This window comes from Convolutriloba macropyga, chromosome 4 (assembly GCF_964194025.1).
Source record: "Convolutriloba macropyga chromosome 4, txConMacr16.3, whole genome shotgun sequence".
Taxonomy (NCBI): Eukaryota; Metazoa; Xenacoelomorpha; order Acoela; family Convolutidae; genus Convolutriloba; species Convolutriloba macropyga.
The window spans coordinates 82864187-82890292 of NC_134471.1; the positions used below are offsets into that span (position 1 = coordinate 82864187).

Here is a 26106-nt window from a genome sequence, read left to right on the forward strand (position 1 = left end):
AAAACAGTGGTTGACTGATAGGGTGTATAGAAAAACAGTGGCTGACAGATATCGGGTACGGGAAGACAGTGGTTGACTGATGTCGGGAATGGAAAGACATTGGTGGACTGATATCGGGTATGGAAATACAGTGGTTGACTGATATCGGGCATGGAAAGACAGTGGTCGATTGATATCGGGATGGAAAGACAGTGGTTGACTGATATCGGGTATGGAAAAACAGTAGTCGACTGATATGGTGTATGAAAAGACAGTGGTGGGCTGATATAGCGTATGGAAAGACAGTGGTCGGCCGATATCGGGTATGGAAAGACAGTGGTTGACCGGTATCGGGTATGGAAAGACAGTGGTTGACTGATATCGGGTATGGAAAGACAGTGGTCGATTGATATCGGGGATGGAAAGACAGTGGTTGACTGATATCGGGTATGGAAAGACAGTGGTTGACTGATATCGGGTATGGAAAGACAGTGGTTGACTGATATCGGGTATGGAGAGACAGTGGTAGACTGATATGGGGTGTGGAGAGACAGTGGTCGAATGATATCGGGTATGGAAAGACAGTGTTCGATTGATATAGGGTATGAAAAGACAGTGGTGGGCTGATATAGCGAATGGAAAGACAGTGGTCGACTGATATCGGGTATGGAAAGACATTGGTCGACTGATATCGGGTATGGAAAGACAGTGGTTGACTGATATCGGGTATGGAAAGATAGTGGTTGACTGATATCGGGTATGGAGTGACAGTGGTAGACTGATATGGGGTATGGAGAGACAGTGGTCGAATGATATCGAGTATGGAAAGACAGTGTTCGTTTGATATCGGGTATGGAAAGACAGTGGTTTACCGATATCGGGTATGGAAAGTTAGTGGTCGACTGATATGGGGTATGAAAAGACAGTGGTGGGCTGATAAATCGTATGGAAAGACAGTGGCTGACTGATATCGGGTATGGAAAGACAGTAGTCGACTGATATGGGGTATGAAAAGACAGTGGTGGGCTGATATATCGTATGGAAAGACAGTGGCTGACTGATATTGGGTATGGAAAGACAGTAGTCGACTGATATGGGGTATGAAAAGACAGTGGTGGGCTGATATATCGTATGGAAAGACAGTGGTCGACTGATATCGGGTATGGAAAGACAGTGGTTGACTGATATCGGGTATTGAAAGACAGTGGTAGACTGATATGGGGTGTGGGAAGACAGTTGTCGACTGATCTCGGGTATGGAAAGACAGTGGTTGACTGATATCGGGTATGGAAAGACAGTGGTTGACCGATATCGGGTATGGAAAGACAGTGGTCGACTGATATGGGGTATGGAAAGACAGTGGTGGCTGATATAGCGTATGGAAAGATAGTGGTCGAATGATATCAGGTATGGAAAGACAGTGGTCGACTGATATCGGGTATGGAAACACAGTGGTTGACTGATATAGGGTATGGAAACACAGTGGTTTACCGATATCGGGTATAGAAAGACAGTGGTTGACTGATATGGGGTATTGAAAGACAGTGGTGGGCTGATATAGCGTATGGAAGACAGTGGTAGACTGATATAGCGTATGGAAAGACAGTGGTCGACCAATATCTGGCATGGAAAGACAGTGGTCAACTGATATAGGGTATGGAAAGACAGTGGTTGACTGATATCGGGTATGGAAAGGCAGTGGTCGACTGATATGGGGTATGGGAAGACAGTGGTGGGTTGATATAGCGTATGGAAAGACAGTGGTCGACTGACATCGGGTATGGAAAGACAGTGGTCGACTGATATCGGGTATGGAAAGACAGTGGCTGACTGATATTGGGTATGGAAAGACAGTGGTCGTTGGATATCGGGTATGGAATGACAATGGTTGACTGATATAGCAAATGGAAAGTCAGTGGTTCACTGATATCGGGTATGGAAAGACAGTGGTCGACTGATATAGGGTATGGAAAGACAGTGGCGGACTGATATCGGGTATTTAAAGACAGTGGTAGACTGATATGGGGTATGGAAAGACAGTGGTCGACTGATATCGGGTATGGGAAGACAGTGGTTGACTGATATTGGGTATGCAAATACAGTGGTTGACCGATATCGGGTATGGAAAGACAGTGGTCGACTGATATGGGGTATGGAAAGACAGTGGTGGGCTGATATAGCGTATGGAAGACAGTGGTAGACTGATATAGCGTATGGAAAGACAGTGGTCGACCGATATCTGACATGGAAAGAAAGTGGTCAACTGATATAGGGTATGGAAAGACAGTGGTTGACTGATATCGGGTATGGAAAGGCAGTGGTCGACTCCAATGGGGTATGGGGAGACAGTGGTGGGCTGATATAGCGTATGGAAAGACTGTGGTCGACTGACATCGGGTATGGAAAAGACAGTGGTCGACTGATATCGGGTATGGAAAGACAGTGGTTGACTGATATCGGGTATGGAAAGACAGTGGTCGGCGGATATCGGGTATGGAATGACAGTGGTTGACTGATATAGCGTATGGAAAGTCAGTGGTCGACTGATATCGGGTATGGAAAGACAGTGGTCGACTGATATCGGGTATGGAAAGACAGTGGTGGACTGATATCGGGTATTGAAAGACAGTGGTAGACTGATATGGGGTATGGAAAGACAGTGGTCGACTGATATCGGGTATGGAAAGACAGTGGTTGACTGATATTGGGTATGGAAAGACAGTGGTTGACCGATATCGGGTATGGAAAGACAGTGGTCGACTGATATGGGGTATGGAAAGACAGTGGTGGGCTGATATAGCGTATGGAAAGACAGTGGTCGAAAGATATCAGGTATTGAAAGACAGTGGTCGACTGATATCGGGTATGGAAAGACAGTGGTTGACTGATATAGGGTATGGAAAGACAGTGGTTTACCGATATCGGTTATGGAAAGACAGTGGTCGACTGATATGGGATATTGAAAGACAGTGTTGGGCTGATATAGCATATGGAAAGACAGCGGTAGACTGATAGAGCGTATGGAAAGACAGTGGTCGACTGATATCGGGTATGGAAAGACAGTGGTCAACTGATATAGGGTATGGAAAGACAGTGGTTGACTGATATCGGGTATGGAAAGGCAGTGGTGGACTGATATCGGGTATTGAAAGACAGTGGTCAACTGATATAGGGTATGGAAAGACAGTGGTTGACTGATATCGGGTATCGAAAGACAGTGGTGGGCTGATATAGCGTATGGAAGACAGTGGTAGACTGATATAGCGTATGGAAAGACAGTGGTCGACCGATATCTGGCATGGAAAGACAGTGGTCAACTGATATAGGATATGGAAAGACAGTGGCTGACTGATATCGGGTATGGAAAGACAGTGGTCGACTGATATCGGGTATGGAAAGACAGTGGTTGACTGATATCGGGTATGGAAAGACAGTGGTCGACGGATATCGGGTATGGAATGACAGTGGTTGACTGATATAGCGTATGGAAAGTCAGTGGTCGACTGATATCGGGTATGGAAAGACAGTGGTCGACTCATATCGGGTCTGGAAAGACAGTGGTGGACTGATATCGGGTATTGAAAGACAGTGGCAGACTGATATGGGGTATGGAAAGACAGTGATCGACTGATATCGGATATGGAAAGACAGTGGTTGACTGATATCGGGTATTGAAAGACAGTGGTTGACCGATATCGGGTATGGAAAGACAGTGGTCGACTGATATGGAGTATGGAAAGACAGTGGTGGGCTGATATAGCGTATGGAAAGACAGTGGTCGAAAGATATCAGGTATGGAAAGACAGTGGTCGACTGATATCGGGTATGGAAAGACAGTGGTTGACTGATATAGGGTATGGAAAGACAGTGGTTTACCGATATCGGGTATCGAATGACAGTGGTCGACTGATATGGGGTATTGAAAGACAGTGTTGGGCTGATATAGCGTATGGAAAGACAGTGGTAGACTGATATAGCGTATGGAAAGACAGTGGTCGACTGGTATCGGGTATGGAAAGACAGTGGTCAACTGATATAGGGTATGGAAAGACAGTGGTTGACTGATATCGGGTATGGAAAGACAGTGGTCGACTGATATCGGGTATGGGATGACAGTGGTGGGCTGATATAGCGTATGGAAAGACAGTGGTCGACTGATATCGGGTATGGAAAGACAGTGGTCGACTGATATCGGGTATGGAAAGACAGTGGTGGACTGATATCGGGTATTGAAAGACAGTGGTAGACTGATATGGGGTATGGAAAGACAGTGGTCGACTGATATCGGGTATGGAAAGACAGTGGTCGACTGATATCGGGTATGGAAAGACAGTGGTTGACTGATATAGGGTATGGAAAGACAGTGGTTTACCGATATCGGGTATGGAAAGACAGTGGTCGACTGATATGGGGTATTGAAAGACAGTGTTGGCCTGATATAGCGTATGGAAAGACAGTGGTAGACTGCTATAGCGTATGGAAAGACAGTGGTCGACTGATATCGGGTATGGAAAGACAGTGGTCAACTGATATAGGGTATGGAAAGACAGTGGTTGACTGATATCGGGTATGGAAAGTCAGTGGTCGAATGATATGGGGTATGGGAAGACAGTGGTGGGCTGATATAGCCTATATAAAGACAGTGGTCGACTGATATCGGGTATGGAAAGACAGTGGTCGACTGATATCGGGTATGGAAAGACAGTGGTTGACTGATATCAGCTATGGAAAGACAGTGGTCGACGGATATCGGGTATGGAATGACAGTGGTTGACTGATATAGCGTATGGAAAGTCAGTAGTCAACTGATATAGGGTATGGAAAGACAGTGGTTGACTGATATCGGGTATCGAAAGACAGTGGTGGGCTGATATAGCATATGGAAGACAGTGGTAGACTGATGTAGCGTATGGAAAGACAGTGGTCGACTGATATCTGGCATGGAAAGACAGTGGTCAACTGATATAGGGTATGGAAAGACAGTGGCTGACTGATATCGGGTATGGAAAGGCAGTGGTTGACTGATATGGGGTATGGGAAGACAGTGGTGGGCTGATATAGCGTAGGGAAAGACATTGGTCGACTGATATCGGGTATGGAAAGACAGTGGTTGACTGATATCGGGTATGGAAAGACAGTGGTCGACGGATATCGGGTATGGAATGACAGTGGTTGACTGATATAGCGTATGGAAAGTCAGTGGTCGACTGATATCGGGTATGGAAAGACAGTGGTGGACTGATATCGGGTATTGAAAGACAGTGGTAGACTGATATGGGGTATGGAAAGACAGTGGTCGACTGATATCGGGTATGGAAAGACTGTGGTTGACTGATATCGGGTATGGAAAGACAGTGGTTGACCGATATCGGGTATGGAAAGACAGTGGTCGACTGATATGGGGTATGGAAAGACAGTGGTGGGCTGATATAGCGTATGGAAAGACAGTGGTCGAAAGATATCAGGTATGGAAAGACAGTGGTCGACTGATATCGGGTATGGAAAGACAGTGGTTGACTGATATGGGGTATGGGAAGACAGTGGTGGGCTGATATAGCGTATGGAAAGACAGTGGTCGACTGATATCGGGTATGGAAAGACAGTGGTCGACTGATATCGGGTATGGAAAGACAGTGGTGGACTGATATCGGGTATTGAAAGACAGTGGTAGACTGATATGGGGTATGGAAAGACAGTGGTCGACTGATATCGGGTATGGAAAGACAGTGGTCGACTGATATCGGGTATGGAAAGACAGTGGTTGACTGATATAGGGTATGGAAAGACAGTGGTTTACCAATATCGGGTATGGAAAGACAGTGGTCGACTGATATGGGGTATTGAAAGACAGTGTTGGCCTGATATAGCGTATGGAAAGACAGTGGTAGACTGCTATAGCGTATGGAAAGACAGTGGTCGACTGATATCGGGTATGGAAAGACAGTGGTCAACTGATATAGGGTATGGAAAGACAGTGGTTGACTGATATCGGGTATGGAAAGTCAGTGGTCGACTGATATGGGGTATGGGAAGACAGTGGTGGGCTGATATAGCCTATATAAAGACAGTGGTCGACTGATATCGGGTATGGAAAGACAGTGGTCGACTGATATCGGGTATGGAAAGACAGTGGTTGACTGATATCAGGTATGGAAAGACAGTGGTCGACGGATATTTGGTATGGAATGACAGTGGTTGACTGATATAGCGTATGGAAAGTCAGTAGTCAACTGATATAGGGTATGGAAAGACAGTGGTTGACTGATATCGGGTATCGAAAGACAGTGGTGGGCTGATATAGCATATGGAAGACAGTGGTAGACTGATGTAGCGTATGGAAAGACAGTGGTCGACCAATATCTGGCATGGAAAGACAGTGGTCAACTGATATAGGGTATAGAAAGACAGTGGCTGACTGATATCGGGTATGGAAAGGCAGTGGTTGACTGATATGGGGTATGGGAAGACAGTGGTGGGCTGATATAGCGTAGGGAAAGACATTGGTCGACTGATATCGGGTATGGAAAGACAGTGGTTGACTGATATCGGGTATGGAAAGACAGTGGTCGACGGATATCGGGTATGGAATGACAGTGGTTGACTGATATAGCGTATGGAAAGTCAGTGGTCGACTGATATCGGGTATGGAAAGACAGTGGTGGACTGATATCGGGTATTGAAAGACAGTGGTAGACTGATATGGGGTATGGAAAGACAGTGGTCGACTGATATCGGGTATGGAAAGACTGTGGTTGACTGATATCGGGTATGGAAAGACAGTGGTTGACCGATATCGGGTATGGAAAGACAGTGGTCGACTGATATGGGGTATGGAAAGACAGTGGTGGGCTGATATAGCGTATGGAAAGACAGTGGTCGAAAGATATCAGGTATGGAAAGACAGTGGTCGACTGATATCGGGTATGGAAAGTCAGTGGTTGACTGATATGGGGTATGGAAAGACAGTGGTTTACCGATATCGGGTATAGAAAGACAGTGGTCGACTGATATGGGGTATTGAAAGACAGTGTTGGGCTGATATAGCGTATGGAAAGACAGTGGTAGACTGATATAGCGTATGGAAAGACAGTGGTCGACTGATATCGGGTATGGAAAGACAGTGGTCAACTGATGTAGGGTATGGAAAGACAGTGGTTGACTGATATCGGGTATGGAAAGTCAGTGGTCGACTGATATGGGGTATGGGAAGACAGTGGAGGGCTGATATAGCGTATGGAAAGACAGTGGTCGACTGATATCGGGTATGGAAAGACAGTGGTCGACTGATATCGGGTATGGAAAGACTGTGGTTGACTGATATCGGGTATGGAAAGACAGTGGTTGACCGATATCGGGTATGGAAAGACAGTGGTCGACTGATATGGGGTATGGAAAGACAGTGGTGGGCTGATATAGCGTATGGAAAGACAGTGGTCGAAAGATATCAGGTATGGAAAGACAGTGGTCGACTGATATCGGGTATGGAAAGTCAGTGGTTGACTGATATGGGGTATGGAAAGACAGTGGTTTACCGATATCGGGTATAGAAAGACAGTGGTCGACTGATATGGGGTATTGAAAGACAGTGTTGGGCTGATATAGCGTATGGAAAGACAGTGGTAGACTGATATAGCGTATGGAAAGACAGTGGTCGACTGATATCGGGTATGGAAAGACAGTGGTCAACTGATGTAGGGTATGGAAAGACAGTGGTTGACTGATATCGGGTATGGAAAGTCAGTGGTCGACTGATATGGGGTATGGGAAGACAGTGGAGGGCTGATATAGCGCATGGAAAGACAGTGGTCGACTGATATCGGGTATGGAAAGACAGTGGTCGACTGATATCGGGTATGGAAAGACAGTTTTGGACTGATATCGGGTATTGAAAGACAGTGGTAGACTGATATGGGGTATGGAAAGACAGTGGTCGACTGATATCGGGTATGGAAAGACAGTGGTCGACTGATATCGGGTATGGAAAGACAGTGGTCAACTGATATAGGGTATGGAAAGACAGTGGTTGACTGATATCGGGTATGGAAAGTCAGTGGTCGACTGATATGGGGTATGGGAAGACAGTGGTGGGCTGATATAGCGTATAGAAAGACAGTGGTCGACTGATATCGGGTATGGAAAGACAGTGGTCGACTGATATCGGGTATGGAAAGACAGTTGCTGACTGATATCAGGTATGAAAAGACAGTGGTCGACGGATATCGGGTATGGAATGACAGTGGTTGACTGATATAGCGTATGGAAAGTCAGTGGTCGACTGATATCGGGTATGGAAAGACAGTGGTCGACTGATATCGGGTACGGAAAGACAGTGGTGGACTGATATCGGGTATGGAAAAACAGTGGTCGATTGATATCGGGTATGGAATGACAGTGGTTGACTGATATAGCGTATGGAAAGACAGTGGTCGACTGATATCGGGTATGGAAAGACAGTGGTTGACTGATATAGGGTATGGAAAGACAGTGGTTTACCGATATCGGGTATGGAAAGACAGTGGTTGACTGATATGGGTTATTGAAAGACAGTGTTGGGCTGATATAGCGTATGGAAAGACAGTGGTAGACTGCTATAGCGTATGGAAAGACAGTGGTCGACTGATATCGGGTATGGAAAGACAGTGGTCAACTGATATAGGGTATGGAAAGACAGTGGTTGACTGATATCGGGTATGGAAAGTCAGTGGTCGACTGATATGGGGTATGGGAAGACAGTGGTGGGCTGATATAGCGTATAGAAAGACAGTGGTCGACTGATATCGGGTATGGAAAGACAGTGGTCGACTGATATCGGGTATGGAAAGACAGTTGCTGACTGATATCAGGTATGAAAAGACAGTGGTCGACGGATATCGGGTATGGAATGACAGTGGTTGACTGATATAGCGTATGGAAAGTCAGTGGTCGACTGATATCGGGTATGGAAAGACAGTGGTCGACTGATATCGGGTACGGAAAGACAGTGGTGGACTGATATCGGGTATGGAAAAACAGTGGTCGATTCATATCGGCTATGGAATGACAGTGGTTGACTGATATAGCGTATGGAAAGACAGTGGTCGACTGATATAGGGTATGGGAAGACCGTGGTGGGCTGATATAGCGTATGGAAAAACAGTGGTTGACTGATATCGGGTATGGAAAGACAGTGGTCGACTGATATTGGGTATGGAAAGACAGTGGTTGACTGATATCGTGTATGGAAAGTCAGTGGTCGAATCATATGGGGTATGGGAAGACAGTGGTGGGCTGATATAGCGTATGGAAAGACAGTGGTCGACTGATATCGGGTATGGAAAGACAGTGGTCGACTGATATCGGGTATGGAAAGACAGTGGTGGCCTGATATCGGGTATTTAAAGACAGTGGTAGACTGATATGGGGTATGGAAAGACAGTGGTCGACTGATATCGGGTATGGAAAGACAGTGGTCGACTGATATCGGGTATGGAAAGACAGTGGTTGACTGATATAGGGTATGGAAAGACAGTGGTTTACCGATATCGGGTATGGAAAGACAGTGGTCAACAGATATGGGGTATTGAAAGACAGTGTTGGGCTGATATAGCGTATGGAAAGACAGTGGTAGACTGATATAGCGTATGGAAAGACAGTGGTCGACTAATATCGGGTACGGAAAGACAGTGGTCAACTGATATAGGGTATGGAAAGACAGTGGTTGACTGATATCGGGTATGGAAAGTCAGTGGTCGACTGATATGGGGTATGGGAAGACAGTGGTGGGCTGATATAGCGTATGGAAAGACAGTGGTCGACTGATATCGGGTATGGAAAGACAGTGGTCGACTGATATCGGGTATGGAAAGACAATGGTTGACTGATATCAGGTATGGAAAGACAGTGGTGGACGAATATCGGGTATGGAATGACAGTGGTTGACTGATATAGCGTATGGAAAGTCAGTGGTCGACTGATATCGGGTAAGGAAAGACAGTGGTGGACTGATATCGGGTATGGAAAAACAGTGGTCGATTGATATCGGGTATGGAATGACAGTGGTTGACTGATATAGCGTATGGAAAGTCAGTGGTTGACTGATATCGGGTATGGAAAGACAGTGGTCGACTGATATGGGGTATGGGAAGACCGTGGTGGGCTGATATAGCGTATGAAAAAACAGTGGTCGACTGATATCGGGTATGGAAAGACAGTGGTCGACGGATATTGGGTATGGAATGACAGTGGTTGACTGATATAGCGTATGGAAAGTCAGTGGTCGACTGACGTCGGGTATGGAAAGACAGTGGTCGACTGATATGGGGTATGGGAAGACCGTGGTGGGCTGATATAGCGTATGGAAAGACAGTGGTCGACTGATATCGAGTATGGAAAGACAGTGGTCGACTGATATCGGGTATGGAAAGACAGTGGTTGACTGATATCGGGTATGTAAAGACAGTGGTCGACGGATATCGGGTATGGAATGACAGTGGTTGACTGATATAGCGTATAGAAAGTCAGTGGTCGACTGATATCGGGTATGGAAAGACGGTGGTCGACTGATATCGGGTATGGAAAGACAGTGGTCGACTGATATCGGGTATGGAAAGACAGTGGTTGACTGATATCGGGTATGGAAAGACAGTGGTCGACGGATATCGGGTATGGAATGACAGTGGTCGACTGATATCGGGTACGGAAAGACAGTGGTGGACTGATATCGGGTATGGAAAAACAGTGGTCGGTTGATATCGGGTATGGAATGACAGTGGTTGACTGATATAGCGTATGGAAAGTCAGTGATTGACTGATATCGGGTATGGAAAGACAGTGGTCGACTGATGTGGGGTATGGGAAGACCGTGGTGGGCTGATATAGCGTATGGAAAAACAGTGGTCGACTGATATCGGGTATGGAAAGACAGTGGTCGACGGATATTGGGTATGGAATGACAGTGGTTGACTGATATAGCGTATGGAAAGTCAGTGGTCGACTGACGTCGGGTATGGAAAGACAGTGGTCGACTGATATGGGGTATGGGAAGACCGTGGTGGGCTGATATAGCGTATGGAAAGACAGTGGTCGACTGATATCGAGTATGGAAAGACAGTGGTCGACTGATATCGGGTATGGAAAGACAGTGGTTGACTGATATCGGGTATGGAAAGACAGTGGTCGACGGATATCGGGTATGGAAAGACAGTGGTCGACGGAAATCGGGTATGGGAAGACCGTGGTTGACCGATATAGCGTATAGAAAGTCAGTGGTCGACTGATATCGGGTATGGAAAGACGGTGGTCGACTGATATCGGGTATGGAAAGACAGTGGTCGACTGATATCGGGTATGGAAAGACAGTGGTTGACTGATATCGGGTATGGAAAGACAGTGGTCGACGGATATCGGGTATGGAATGACAGTGGTTGACTGATATAGCGTATGGAAAGTCAGTGGTCGACTGATATCGGGTATGGAAAGACAGTGGTGGACTGATATCGGGTATGGAAAAACAGTGGTCGATTGATATCGGGTATGGAAAGACAGTGGTTGACTGATATAGCGTATGGAAAGTCAGTGGCGACTGATATCGGGTATGGAAAGACAGTGGTCGACTGATATAGCGTATGGAAAGTCAGTGGTCGACTGATATCGGGTATGGAAAGACAGTGGTCGACTGATATCGGGTATGGAAAGACAGTGGTGGACTGATATCGGGTATGGAAAAACAGTGGTCGATTGATATCGGGTATGGAAAAACAGTGGTCGATTGATATCGGGTATGGAAAGACAGTGGTCGATTGATATCGGGTATTGAAAGACAGTGGTCGATTGATAATGGATAAGATGAGACTTTAGGTCAACCTTAATCGCCATGGTTGACTTTAGGGCGACCGATATGGTCGTGGTCGACTTTATTTCAAGGATATTTGCCATGCTCGACTTTGGATTGGCTTATAATGGTCAAGTTCAAAAAAAATCAGCGCTATCTATGAAAAGACCGTATTGGACCGTATTGGATATGAAAAGACCGTAGGTCGACCGGTATTGGTATGGAAAGACTGTTGGTCTGCTTATGAAAAGACTTTAGGTCGACCCTTACTAGGAGGTCGACCGTGTATTTAAGGTAAGGAAATACCCCCCAGATCGACTTTATAAGTCTATTCATAAAGCCGAGCTCTCAACTGTGGCCATAGCTCTAGCTTATGTGACCACTAATCTCTAGGGGAGGGGGATGTTGGGGGGCTATAATTGGAAAGACCCAACCAAACTAGGGACAGTTTGGTCAATTTATGACTAATAAATTTCATTGTTATGAATTAGTGGTTGTATTTACCGCGAAGAAATGGCACAGCCTGCAAGACAGCAGCTGATGACGAAACATGGTCCAAGGCCAATAATCATAGCCAGGGCTCTAGTTCTGAAAGACAACCGAAAGATAGGACACTCAACATAAATGGAGATCAAAACAACAAATTTTATTATCTAGAAAACAGGGAACCATTATTTTATTTTTAGTTCTTTCCATCATAGGAATTTTAGGAAAAAACAACATGATATCGAAAAAGCGTGTAATTGTTTTCAGAGCATGACAAAATTTTACAAACTGCTAATCTCGAAAAGCATGAAATTTTTGGGTTGAGACGTAAGAAATCGTGTATGTTTGTGTGTGTGTGTGTGTGTGTGTGTGTGTGTGTGTGTGTGTGTGTGTGTGTGTGTGTGTGTGTGTGTGTGTGTGTGTGTGTGTGTGTGTGTGTGTGTGTGTGTGTTTTATTTGTGTGTATGTGAGTATCTGTTTATGTGCGTGTTTATATGTAAGTATGTGTGTATCTGTTTGTGTGCCTGTGTATGTGTGTATGTGTGTTTGTATGATCGTGTGTATGTGTGTGTACGTGTGTGTGTGTGTGTTTGTGTGTGTATGTATGTGTGTTTGTATGTGTGTGTCTGTGTTTGTGTTTGTTTGTGTGTGCGTTGTTTGCTGTTATGTCTGTGTGTGTATTTTTTGTGAATGTGTGTGTTTTTAATTGTTTGTTCTGGTGCATCTGAGTGTGTTTGTGTGTGTGTGTGTGTGTGTGTGTGTGTGTGTGTGTGTGTGTGTGTGTGTGTTTGAATGTGTGTGTTTTGCTAATCTGTGTTTATTGAGTGCGTGTGTCTTTCTGTATGGGTTTGTCCGTGTGAGTGTGTGTGTTAGTCTTTGTGTGTTTTTTTGGGTGTGTTCGAATGTTTATGTGCGGTTGTGTGTGTTTGAGTGTGCGCGGTTGTTTCTGTGTCTCATTAAACTTGAGACACCATCAGGATTTTATTAGTCGGTGTTGAACTAAGTATGCCAAATTAAAGGAAGATTTCCAACAAGATTTTCCGTTAAGTTTTTTGCATCTGGCAGCCTATGTTGTTCTCTTTATTGCCTCAATGTTATTTCGAGCTGAACAGTTGTGTATTATTCATTTACTTTTTTTAATTTACATTTTGTGCAAATTATTCTATATAGACAGACACTCAGCCTATTTTTTGTCATTAACCCATAAAATAAATTCCCAGGCTGAGGTCTGCGCTTTAAGTTGTCTAGATCAGACCGTGTGAGTGCACACCTGACCATTTTGATGAGCGATTGCGACCGCAGTTGAGCCTGATCCGAGGCATTTTCAAGCGCGCTTGAGTCTGGTTATAAACATCTTTGAGCCCAACTGAGTCTGATATTTAACTGCTTCCTTCGCAACTGTGTCTGATCATAAATGGTTCGAGTGCAACTGGGTCTGATCATAAACAGATCCAGCGTAAATTGCTCTGAACTGAAAAGTTTTCGAACGCCTTGTTTCAACTTTTTACATTCTTTTCACTGAGAGAAGTTAGCTCTGCCAAAAGGCACCAAAAAAGCAGCCTTCTGAACAAAAACTTAATTAAAATTCATTGGCTGTGATCGAAACAAAGGGTACAGCTGAAAAAAATGCCGGTCCCCTTTATAGGACTTTAATCAACAGTAGGTCTAAACATTTCCTATGGGAAAATTGTATCAGTTCATCCATGTGGTCAGAAATTTGCGCTTAGATCATTCAAAAAAATTTTCTAGAGGGCAACAGGGTTTTATTTTTCTCTTTAACACTTTAAGAACTGACGCTTCCATAGTTGAATACAACACTGCAAACATCAGATTTGCTGAAATGAAAATATTATAGCAAAAATAAGAGATTTGTTCAATAAACAAAGTGATTCTGATCATAAACGACTTCAAGCGCAACTGGGTCTAATGATAAACGGCTTCAAGCGCAACCCGGTCTGATCTTCAACGGTTCGACCACAAGTGATCTTAAATGGTTTCAAGTGCGACTGGCTGCGTTCAACAACGGTTCGATTAAAAGATAGTCGATAATCCTGCGCTCGAAGCATTTCGATCAGGGGTTTTCCGACCACAACCGAGTCTGATTAGATGGTTTTCAAACGCAAGTGTGATCAGAAACGCAGCTCTTTTCGAGCGCACAGGAACTATAGAGAGGGCTTCAGTCTAGTCAGAGGCGACTTCGAATGCACTTCAGTGCATATAAATTGTAGAGTGCAGTTGAGTCTGATCAGGGATGGACTCGAGCGCACTTTAAGCGCACAGAAGCTGTTCAGCGCAGTTGAGTCTGATAAGCGGCACTTCTGGTACGGTCTAATCACGACGATTTCGAGTGCTCACCCCAGACAGGGAAATTTTATTTTGGGAAGAAAACAAATAATTTGGGAAGGTGTTTGTTGGTTGCCAGGAATAAAGAATAATCATCCAGATTTCAACAATGAGGTAAACAGTGAAGAAAAGCCAATCAATCAGTAAAAAGTATTGAACGTTTCAAAGTAAAATGGGGTTCAAAATGTAGACTATTTGATAAAAAACTAAGGCACAAGAAGAGTTTTAATTTCACTGAAACTTCAAAAAAAATTATGAATTTGATACAGTAGTTGTTTATTAAGATGAAAATTAGTCACTTGTAGAGAAGAAGAAGCTCAAAGAAATTGATTTCGCTACAGAAGTTGGTTAGCAAACAAACTACTTTACAAAACTTTTGAATTATACAGTGACGATGATTGAATCAATTCGCACACAGAATCCAGAACTGTCATTGCAGAGAACTTCTTGCGTTTTCTGCTGCTTACCAGGTTGAGGCTGCCAGATGAAATCAAAGTTTATCCAGACCATCCCAGACGGAACTTGTCTATGGTCAGACCGTCCCAGATGAAAATTACTTATGTCCTTACTTTTGTGCGTTCACCAGGCTTTCGTGCGTTCATGTTCAGACTTTCGTGCGTTTTCGCTGTTTCCAGACAGTGAGTTTGAACGCACCATGCCCCCCACGTGCGTCCATCTTCGGATGCAAAACATTTCATACATATATTGAGCGCTTTTCTCACAAAAACTCAGCACTTCTTTCACCACATTCCTTATATAAATTCGACACTTCAAAAGTTCAGCACATCTCCTACATAATTTCAGCACTTCGGAAAAAAGGAGACTTTCTGCAAATTCCCTATATAGAATTTAACGTGCTATTTTATTGCTCTCTATTGCCTATAACATAGTCAGTGTGTAAGGTTTTTCATCTTTTGTATTTTTGTAGAGCCATTAACCAATCAAAATTCTTCGCTATTTTTTTTATTGATTATTCATTTTTTTTGAAAAACAGAACAACTGAAAAACGTCACACTTTCATCTTATCTTACGGGAGGAAGACAATTATGCTTAAGCTGCCTAATTTTATTAAATCAGGTTAATTGGCTATATACTCCAGCTTCTATAACTTCCTAATCTGAACACTTGACAAAATTCTTCAGTCTTTGGGCAGAATTCCAAATGTTTTCAAATTGGACTGTTTTAGTGCAATGCTGTTTAGGCTGGCTCTGCTCCTGCTTCTTTATGTAAAGAAGTAGAAAGAAATTGAAACGATTTGCAAATATGTAAGACAAGTGCTGAAAATGCCAAAAGTGTGTACAAAAAGCGTTGAAATTATATAAGATAGGTGGTGAAAAGACTGAAATACATGAAAGAATTGCGCTGACAGGCACTGAAAAATTCAATTTTCACCGGATAAATCTTACATAATTATACGTTTAATGTGTTGACTTTGGCTCAAGTTGTATAAGAAATGTGTTCAAAAATCAGCACATTAGGCGGATAATTATGCAAGATTTATCTGCTGACAATATTTTTTTCAGGCCATTTCAGCGAGTTTTTTAAGTCGTTTTTGTGTAAAAGTTCGAACTGGGAATTTTCATCAGAGACTTAACAAAGTTTGGCAGAAAGGCTGATTGGAAAGGCTGATGGGCTGATCTTTAAGGAAGACATTAAAATTGAAATGGACAATCAGAATGATTGTAAACCAAAAATGAAAAAATGGTACGAATTATTGGGAGGGTAATACACTAAAATGCATCAAAAGGTTATCATCAAATCAATTGACTTGCCCTCAACAAAACAATGAGTTGGATGCAGGATAAAGACGAAACGCAATTCGCTCCCAGTCATTTTTTTTCTGAAAAAATGCAGCCAGAACGAACCGCCTTAACACTAGATATTAGTTTCTGTGAGACAAAAACTGAAAGAGTCGTATATTTGATTGACACCACACAATCACTGATGGCAAATTTGGCATGTATGGTTTTATGAGATAGCACAAGACTTTTTTCTAGTGCTAAATAGAAATATGTTTTACGCACCCAGCTCGGCAAGTTTTGTCAAACTATTCAAATTTCCCATTTAAGTTCAGAATGCCTACTTCACGCGATGTGTAGCTAAAGCCAGTTGAAAAACGAGAGAAAATAAATAGAGACCTGGGGACTTTTTTATCCTGGAAAGGCTATTTTGAACAATCTAATTGTTGTTCATTCATTTGTTCACGTGGTGACAAAGTTTGTGGTTTTGTCTTCATAAATAGACACGTTTTCCTTTATGCGTCTCCCCACACTTCAGGTCGGATTTTTGGACTGTATCACGTCATTCTTGCAGCATTTTATCCAGCGCTTCATACAACATGCAATTTCAATTCGTGAAACATTCCTATAACTTATAAATCATTAGAAAGGTAAAAACTATATTATGTTTTGAAACAAAGCATCTCCAGAATAATTTATGTTTCTTTATGTGTACTTGTTCTTCATTAAGATTGAATTGAGGTCACAGGGGCTAAATTTATCCTGTTTAGTCTAAACTTTTTTGTGCGCGGAAGTTATTCTTTTGGAGGAAAAAAATTAACTTCTTGAAGAGGTGAGATCTTGAACTGAAAATTGTTGATTTTAAACAGTGTAAGTAAACATTTCGCAAAAACAGAATTTAAACTACTTCATCATTTCTTCAGTGAAAATTGTTTTGTTTTTTATTCGGACATTTGAAGAGATCACTTTTTGGTTTGCAAACGGAATAGCGCTCTTTGGCACAAAAAACGATTGCTCACAGTTAATGAAGTTAATTACTGAAAATGGAGTTGACTTGCAAATTTATACAAGTCAAAGGACAGGGCTAAAAAGGACTTGATAATACCCGGGTTGACCACCATAAATGTTTCTTAGAAACCATACGTAAGACATGCATGGTTGTATGGCTTCTTTGATACCATACATAAGACCATACAAAAATTTCAAGGTGATCTCAAATGACGTTTTTTGGACCATGTAGTACAACAAATATATCGTACTTGCCATTGGCCTTCAACAAAAAAAAATTTTTCTATGGTGCCTTGGATACCATATCCAAGACCATAGACTTTTATGGCCCATCCAAGATCATAAAACTTTTTTTGTGCAACATCTTTTTTTTGACACAAAAATGATTTTAACATTGTCTTATGCGGATTTCAGACGATAAAAATGGAGATTTAAAAATTTTCTTGTGAAAAAAATTTTATGGCGTCTTGGATACCATATCCAAGACCATAGACTTTTATGGCCCATCCAAGATCATAAAACTTTTTTTTGTGCAGCATCTTTTTTTGGCAAAAACTGATATTAATAACCTCCTATGCGGGTTACAAACGATTAAAATGGAGATTTGAAAGTTACTTGTGAAAATTTTTATGGTGTTTTCGATACCATATTCAAGACTATAGACTATTATGGCCCATCCAAGATCATTAAACTTATTTTGTACAACCTAAATTTTGTCTCAAAAATGCTTATCACCGCACCCTATGCGGGTTTCAGGCAAACAACTTGAAAGTCCAAGACAAACTCATGAATAATAATTTATGGTTTCTTGGATATCATCTCCAAGACCATATACTTTTACGGCTCATTCAATATCATAAAATTATTTTCCAAAAGCTTTAAATAAAATCGATGCCATTTTTCGGATATTGTGCCATTTTTGCGTCAATTTTGCTTTAATTTCTGTGATCAGCCATGCATTCAGTATTAGCTGAGCTGTTCTTAGACCTTGGTTAACCTTTTCAGCATGTTAATTCGATGAAAGTCAAAACTTTCCGTTTTTTTTGTTTTTGTAGTTGGAGTGTTTAAATTTCAATGATACGTCCTTCTCCCTATTTAATTTGCTTTTTCTACATCTGTTTTTCTCCGTGAAGCCAGTTTTAATGATGGTTATTGTTAATTCAACAATTTTTCATTTCTGACAATTTCAACAAATTTCTGTGTGTGTGTGTTGTTTTTTTTTGTCAAACTAATCAAAATATCATAGCCTCCATGGCGAGGTGGGAATTTGTTCCCGCCTCCCCATGAACACTTGCAGTGACAAAAAATTATTGAGTGGACCTAAGCTACTCCCACAAACACGTTAGCATGGCTGTTCTACTCAGCTATACTTGATTTCTGCAGAACTGGGTCTCTGGTTCTAGCTCAAAAAAAGAGGTACACTTCAGTAATTTGCTGATATCTTCCAAAGTACTCTATAAATTTTTTGGGCGGAGAATCATTTTTCTGATGCTGTAATTATCTTGTTTTTGCTGTTTAGGTGCTGTCCTAAGTCGTCGTGGTGAAAATTATTCACTGTTAAATTTTAAAAAGTCACCAATAATATGATTTTGGTGTTCTCCAAAAACGGGTACCCCAGAAAACCACAACGAACCTACATATTTTGGTTTCTTGGATTCCCCTTTTATTATGGAGGATCCCCATATATATTTTTAGTTTGATTTTGTGGAGTTGAATTGGTCCATTTTTGCTCTGCATGCGCCGAACCTCGATTTTCGGCCATGTTCGGCTAATTCGGCGGTGACATAAAGTTGAATTTTTTTTGTCAAGATTAAACATTTGAGTGTTTTAGACTGCTCAATTAATGGGGAGTATCACTATATACTTAATGTACTATTTTTTCACACGTTTTGATGGTGCATTTTAGCGATACCTGAAACTTGGTAGTCAAAGTAGGTCATTTGACCAATTGAAAGATTTTTTTTTCAATTGAACAAGTTATCGGGCATGCTTTTTGTGTTTTCTGAACAGTATTTAAGTTCTTGAAGCTATTTGTATCAATAATGGGGTTAACTCAACAATTTTTCATTTTTCACGATTTCATCAAGTTTCTGTGGATGTTGTTTTATGTCAAAACACACAAAAAATCATAACCTTCATGGTGAGGTGGGAAATTTTTTCCCATCTCCCCATGAAGGTTTTCGGTGATCCAGAACGTTGAAGTGCACCAAAATCACAACCACAATTACGACGGCAACTCTGTTTCACGTTGTTTTCCGGAGATTTTGGGCTTTGCTTTTAGCCCAAAATATGGAGTACAAAACGGTATTTTGTTATTATCTGCTAAAGTTGTTAATATCAGTCGGACTAAATTAAACGGGAGTAGTCGCGTTTTATTAACACTAAACCCTTCTTGCTTGCAGTCTTTAGTTGGTTTCTCAAATCGTCCTCATCAAAAACTTAATAATGTTTAAATTTGAAAAAAAAGTCGAATTTTCGGGCTTTGTTGAGTGACCCAATTTTCGGTACAACCAAGCACAAGCTTTACTCAACAAATCTTAGTGCTTTACAGTCCTCAGTTAAAGGAGAGTATCCCTATATATATTTTGCATAGTAGTTTTGGGAATTGAGATAGTCAATTTTGGCTCTGAATCTGGTGACCTCGCTTTTTTGGTCAATTACCAATTTTGTTACGAGCTGATTGTTTCAGGATTAATATTTTCTTTCAATTTATTTTGATCTTTTATTTCAATCACAGGCTTCAAGGAAAAGAAAGCCAGGTAAATAAGAATAGTTGCAACAGATATGCAAGCAAAATCTGCTTTTGCGGAGAAAACAACTTGCTTTATCACATTGAGAAAGGAACCTAAGTTTGTACTTTTTCGAATTTCCCATTCAATTTTTGACCAAAACGAGTGATTTTTGGCATAATTTGTTTCTCTTAGGACATTCTTTTCTGGAATGGCTGGGTCACGGTCCTGAAGATAGTCTTCAGAACAGTTATTCAATGTTGAGAGCGGAAAAACAAAATTTTTTCTCAAATTTTATGGCTTAGTGGTGTTTTGGGCAATTGAACAAGTTTTTGGGCGTGCGTTTTGTGTTTTCTAGACACTATTTAAGTTGTTGAAGCTAATTGTATCAAATAATCGGATTAATTCAACAATTTTTCTTTTTTCACGATTTCATCAAATTTCTGTGGATGTTGTTTTATGTAAAAACACACAAAACATCATAACATTCATGGTGAGGTGGGAAATTTTTTCCCACCTCACGATGAAGGTTTGCCGTGACCTAAAACGTGGAAGTGGACCAGAATTACACCCACAAATACGCCGGGAACACTGTTTCACGTTGTTTTACGTCGGTTCCGGAGATCTGGGGCTTCGATTTTAGCCCAAAAAAATGGGGTACAGAACAGTATTTTGTTAATATCTGCTAAAGTACTGGACCAAATTAAACGGGAGTGGTCGCATTTTGTTGGCAATGAACCCGTCTTGCTTGCAGTGTTTGGTTAATTTCTCAAATCGTCCTAATCAAAAAGTAATTAATGTTTAAATTTGAAAAAAGTCGAATTTTCGGGCTATCTTGAGTGACCCAAATTTCAGTACAACAAAGCCCGCGATTTACCCAACAAATGTTAGTGTTTTAGAATCCTCAGTTAGTGGTAAGTATCCCCATATATATTTTCCATAGCGTTTTATGGAATTGTGATCGTCAAATTTGGCTCTGAATTCGGGTCACCTCGCTTTTTGGGTCATTTGGCAGGGTACCTACTTTTTGCTATAACTTCTTCTAGACTGCACCCATTGGGCTGATAATGCGTATATCAAGCAGTGCTACAAACTTGTTTAAGCGGGTTTATTTTTGTTCCGGCGTTTTAGAGAAATTGGCCAGTAAACTTGGCCTTGGTTTTAGCCCCAGAAGCGGTTGACACCCTCCGGTTGACACCATTGACACCTTGAAGCTTTGAACTGAATTATTAGTGTTTTGATCAGTCCGAATTATTAGTGTTTTGAACACTGAATTATTAGTGTTTTGATCACGAAAATTAGTGTTTTGATCAGCCCGTTTAATGTAGGTTCCGAATATGTATTTTTTATATAGCGGTTTCTCAAGTTTAGATCTTCAATTTTGGCTCTGCAGCCGGAGTACTCTGCTTTTTTGGTCATTTGGTACGGTACCTTTACTTTGCAATAACTCGTTGTAGAGTGAACCGATTTTGATGAAAATTTTTTTGTTAAACCCAACTTGAGCTAAGCTTTGTTTTGATATAGGTGTCGTTTCGTTTCGATCAGCCGTTTTCGAGAAATTGGCCAGGACAGGTACCCAATTTTTTACCTGCTGAAGCAGGGTACCGGTACCTACAGAGCTCTGTCACATCACCTATAATGCGATTTAAAGCTTGTTTATTGGCCCGTTAGATTTGCCTGATAATGTGAATTGTTGCCATATATATTTTACATGTCGTTTTATGTAGTTCAGAAGGTCAATTTTAGCTCTGAATGTGGTGTATCATGTCATCTAAGGTCATTTGGTACGGTACCTATTTTTTGCTATAACTCCTCGAAGAGTGCGATTGGGCTCATAATATGATGCGTATCTCAAGCAGTGCTTCAAACTGTACCAAGGGCGTTTTTTTTTGTTCAGCCGTTTCCGAGAAATTGGCCAGGAAAGTTGACCTCAGTTTTGACCTACTGAGGAGAGAAACACTACCATGAATACAACAATATTAAACTTGTAATGTGTTGAATTTAGTGTGTCACATTCCTGTGTTAGTGTGGAGTGTCCCAATATATATTTTGCAGGTGGTTATAATGAGTGGTTATTGTTATAGTACAGACACACCACTACAATACTACAGAAACAGGACCCGAAATGGGTCATTTTGTTCATTTGGTACTGTACCTTAATTTTAAAATATCTCCTCGTAGAGTGAACCAATTTTTGATCTGTTTGTTGATTTGAACTCAGCTTAAGCCGTACTTGAATCCCTGTAAATGGCGTTTTGTTTCTTTCAGTCGTTTTCGAGAAATTGGCCAGGACACAGTCCGCAATTTTGACATTTTGGTGTCCGGTGTGTTTCGCGTTTCGACTTTGTAAAATGTTATAATCATGGAATTTAGTTACAAATATTGCTTACCAGTTACAGAGTAACCATGTTGCAGCACAACATTGTAAATCATTTTGTAAAATTTATTTTATATTTATATACTATTATTCTAAGGTGAGGGCCTCGGGCCCCCATGAGGTGCACACCCCCCCCCCTGCCCCGTTGAGACGCCGGTTAGTCGGTTTCCCCCCCGCTGGGATTTTGTGCACCTCATGTTGGGGACGTATCCCATGTGTATCTAGAGTGTAGGAGAAAAAGAATTTTTGCTATAGCTTGCCTAGAAAAAAGTTAGTTTTTCATTCGGAAATTTGCTATTATTTCAAATAAATAATTTTAAAAATAGGTAATTTTCATCGGGTCAAGGAGTTGTCCAAATTGAACCAAACTCGGTATCGAGTATCCCATGGGTAACTAGATTGTAAAACAAAAAGATTTTTTGGTATAGCTTGCGTAGGAAAAAAGTTAGTTTTTCAATCGGAAATTTTGACTTATTCGCTTATTCTATTTTCAAAAATATAGAAATTTTATCGGGTCAAGGAGTTGTTCAAAGTGAACCAAATTGATATCCCAGACTACCAGTACTATTTAGGTTGTAATGCAAAGAATGGTCCGCCAAACGTTCCTAGAAAAAAAGTTAGTTTTTCAATCGGAAATTTGCGAGTTTCGCGAATAACTAATTTTAAAAATAGGTCTTTTTCACCGGGTCAAGGAGTTGTTCAAAGTGAACCAAATTGATATCCCAGACTACCAGTACTATTTAGGTTGTAATGCAAAAAGAATGGTCCGCCTAACGTTCCTAGAAAAAAAGTTAGTTTTCCAATCAGAAATTTTGACTTATTCGCTTATTCTATTTTCAAAAATATAGAAATTTCATCGGGTCAAGGAGTTGTCCGAATCGAACCAAACTCGGTATCGAGTATCCCATGGGTAATTAGATTGTAAAACAAAAAGAATTATTGGTATAGCTTGCCTAGCAAAAAAGTTAGTTTTTCATTGGGAAATTTGCGAATTTCGCGAATAACGAATTTTAAAAATAGGTCTTTTTCATCGGGTCAAGGAGTTCTTCAAAGTGAACCAAATTGATATCCCAGACTACCAGTACTATTTAGGTTGTAATACAAAAAGAACGGTCCGCCTAACTTTCCTAGAAAAAAGTTCGTATTTCAATCGGAAATATCGACTTATTCGCTTATTCTATTTTCAAAAATATAGAAATTTTATCGGGTCAAGGAGTTGTTCAAAGTGAACCAAATTGATATCCCAGACTACCAGTACTATTTAGGTTGTAATGCAAAAAGAATGGTCCGCCAAACGTTCCTAGAAAAAAAGTTAGTTTTTCAATCGGAAATTTGCGAATTTCGCGAATAACTAATTTTAAAAATAGGTCTTTTTCACCGGGTCAAGGAGTTGTTCAAAGTGAACCAAAATGATATCCCAGACTACCAGTACTATTTAGGTTGTAATACAAAAAGAATGGTCCGCCTAACGTTCCTAGAAAAAAAGTTAGTTTTCCAATCGGAAATTTTGACTTATTCGCTTATTCTATTTTCAAAAATATAGAAATTTCATCGGGTCACGGAGTTGTCCAAATCGAACCAAACTCGGTATCGAGTATCCCATGGGTAATTAGATTGTAAAACAAAAAGAATTATTGGTATAGCTTGCCTAGCAAAAAAGTTAGTTTTTCATACGGAAATTCGATTTTATTTCAAATAAGTAATTTTGAAAATTTTTAAAAATAGGTCTTTTTGATTAGGTCATAGAGTGGTCGAAAGTGAACCAAACTCGGTATGCAGTTTCCCCTGTGTAGGTAGAGTGTAGGAGATAAAGAATTTTTGGTATAGCTTGCCTAGGAAAAAAGTTAGTTTTTCATTGGGAAATTTGCGAATTTCGCGAATAACGAATTTTATAAATAGGTCTTTTTCATCGGGTCAAGGAGTTCTTCAAAGTGAACCAAATTGATATCCCAGACTACCAGTACCATTTAGGTTGTAATACAAAAAGAACGGTCCGCCTAACTTTCCTAGAAAAAAGTTCGTATTTCAATCGGAAATATCGACTTATTCGCTTATTCTATTTTCAAAAATATAGAAATTTTATCGGGTCAAGGAGTTGTTCAAAGTGAACCAAATTGATGTCCCAGACTACCAGTACTATTTAAGTTGTAATGCAAAAAGAATGGTCCGCCAAACGTTCCTCGAAAAAAAGTTAGTTTTTCAATCGGAAATTTGCGAATTTCGCGAATAACTAATTTTAAAAATAGGTCTTTTTCACCGGGTCAAGGAGTTGTTCAAAGTGAACCAAATTGATATCCCAGACTACCAGTACTATTTAGGTTGTAATGCAAAAAGAATGGTCCGCCTAACGTTCCTAGAAAAAAAGTTAGTTTTCCAATCGGAAATTTTGACTTATTCGCTTATTCTATTTTCAAAAATATAGAAATTTCATCGGGTCAAGGAGTTGTCCAAATCGAACCAAACTCGGTATCGAGTATCCCATGGGTAATTAGATTGTAAAAAAAAAGAATTATTGGTATAGCTTGCCTAGCAAAAAAGTTAGTTTTTCATACGGAAATTCGATTTTATTTCAAATAAGTAATTTTGAAAATTTTTAAAAATAGGTCTTTTTGATTAGGTCATAGAGTGGTCGAAAGTGAACCAAACTCGGTATGCAGTTTCCCCTGTGTAGGTAGAGTGTAGGAGATAAAGAATTTTTGTTATAGCTTGCCTAGGAAAAAAGTTAGTTTTTCATTGGGAAATTTGCGAATTTCGCGAATAACAAATTTTAAAAATAGGTCTTTTTCATCGGGTCAAGGAGTTGTTCAAAGTGAACCAAATTGATATCCCACACTACCAGTACTATTTAGGTTGTAATGCAAAAAGAACGGTCCGCCTAACTTTCCTAGAAAAAAGTTCGTATTTCAATCGGAAATATCGACTTATTCGCTTATTCTATTTTCAAAAATATAGAAATTTTATCGGGTCAAGGAGTTGTTCAAAGTGAACCAAATTGATATCCCAGACTACCAGTACTATTTAGGTTGTAATGCAAAAAAAATGGTCCGCCTAACGTCCCTAGAAAAAAAGTTATTTTTTCAATCGGAAATTTGCTATTATTTCAAATAAGTAATTTTGAATATTTTTAAAAATAGGTCTTTTTGATTAGGTCATAGAGTGGTCGAAAGTGAACCAAACTTGGTATGCAGTTTCCCCTGTGTAGGTAGAGTGTAGGAGATAAAGAGTTTTTGGAATAGCTTGCCTAGGAAAAAAGTTAGTTTTTCAATCGGAAATTTTGAGTTATTCGCTTATTCTATTTTCAAAATTATAGAAATTTCATCGGGTCAAGGAGTTGTCCAAATCGAACCAAACTCGGTATCGAGTATCCCATGGGTAACTAGATTGTAAAACAAAAAGAATTTTTGGAATAGCTTGCCTAGGAAAAAAGTTAGTTTTTCAATCGTAAATTTTGAGTTATTCGCTTATTCTATTTTCAAAAATATAGAAATTTCATCGGGTCAAGGAGTTGTCTAAATGGAATCAAACTCGGTATCGAGTATCCCATGGGTAACTAGATTGTAAAGCAAAAAGATTTTTTGGTATAGCTTGCCTAGGAAAAAAGTTAGTTTTTCATTCGGAAATTTGCTATTATTTCAA

General features: G+C 40.7%; 1 protein-coding gene across 2 annotated transcripts in view; it reads right to left on the minus strand.

Annotated features, from left to right (window-relative positions):
• The window catches only part of LOC142338720 (uncharacterized), a 284910-nt gene that overhangs the window by 224851 nt on the left and 33953 nt on the right, over positions 1-26106 (minus strand). The window contains exon 4 of one of the 2 annotated variants that reach the window (XM_075388606.1): positions 12293-12376. The exons of the other annotated variant lie outside the window; for it this stretch is intronic. Coding sequence (XP_075244721.1) covers positions 12293-12376 — 84 coding nt within the window. The remainder of the gene's footprint in view (positions 1-12292; positions 12377-26106) is intronic. 2 annotated transcript variants of the gene reach the window in all.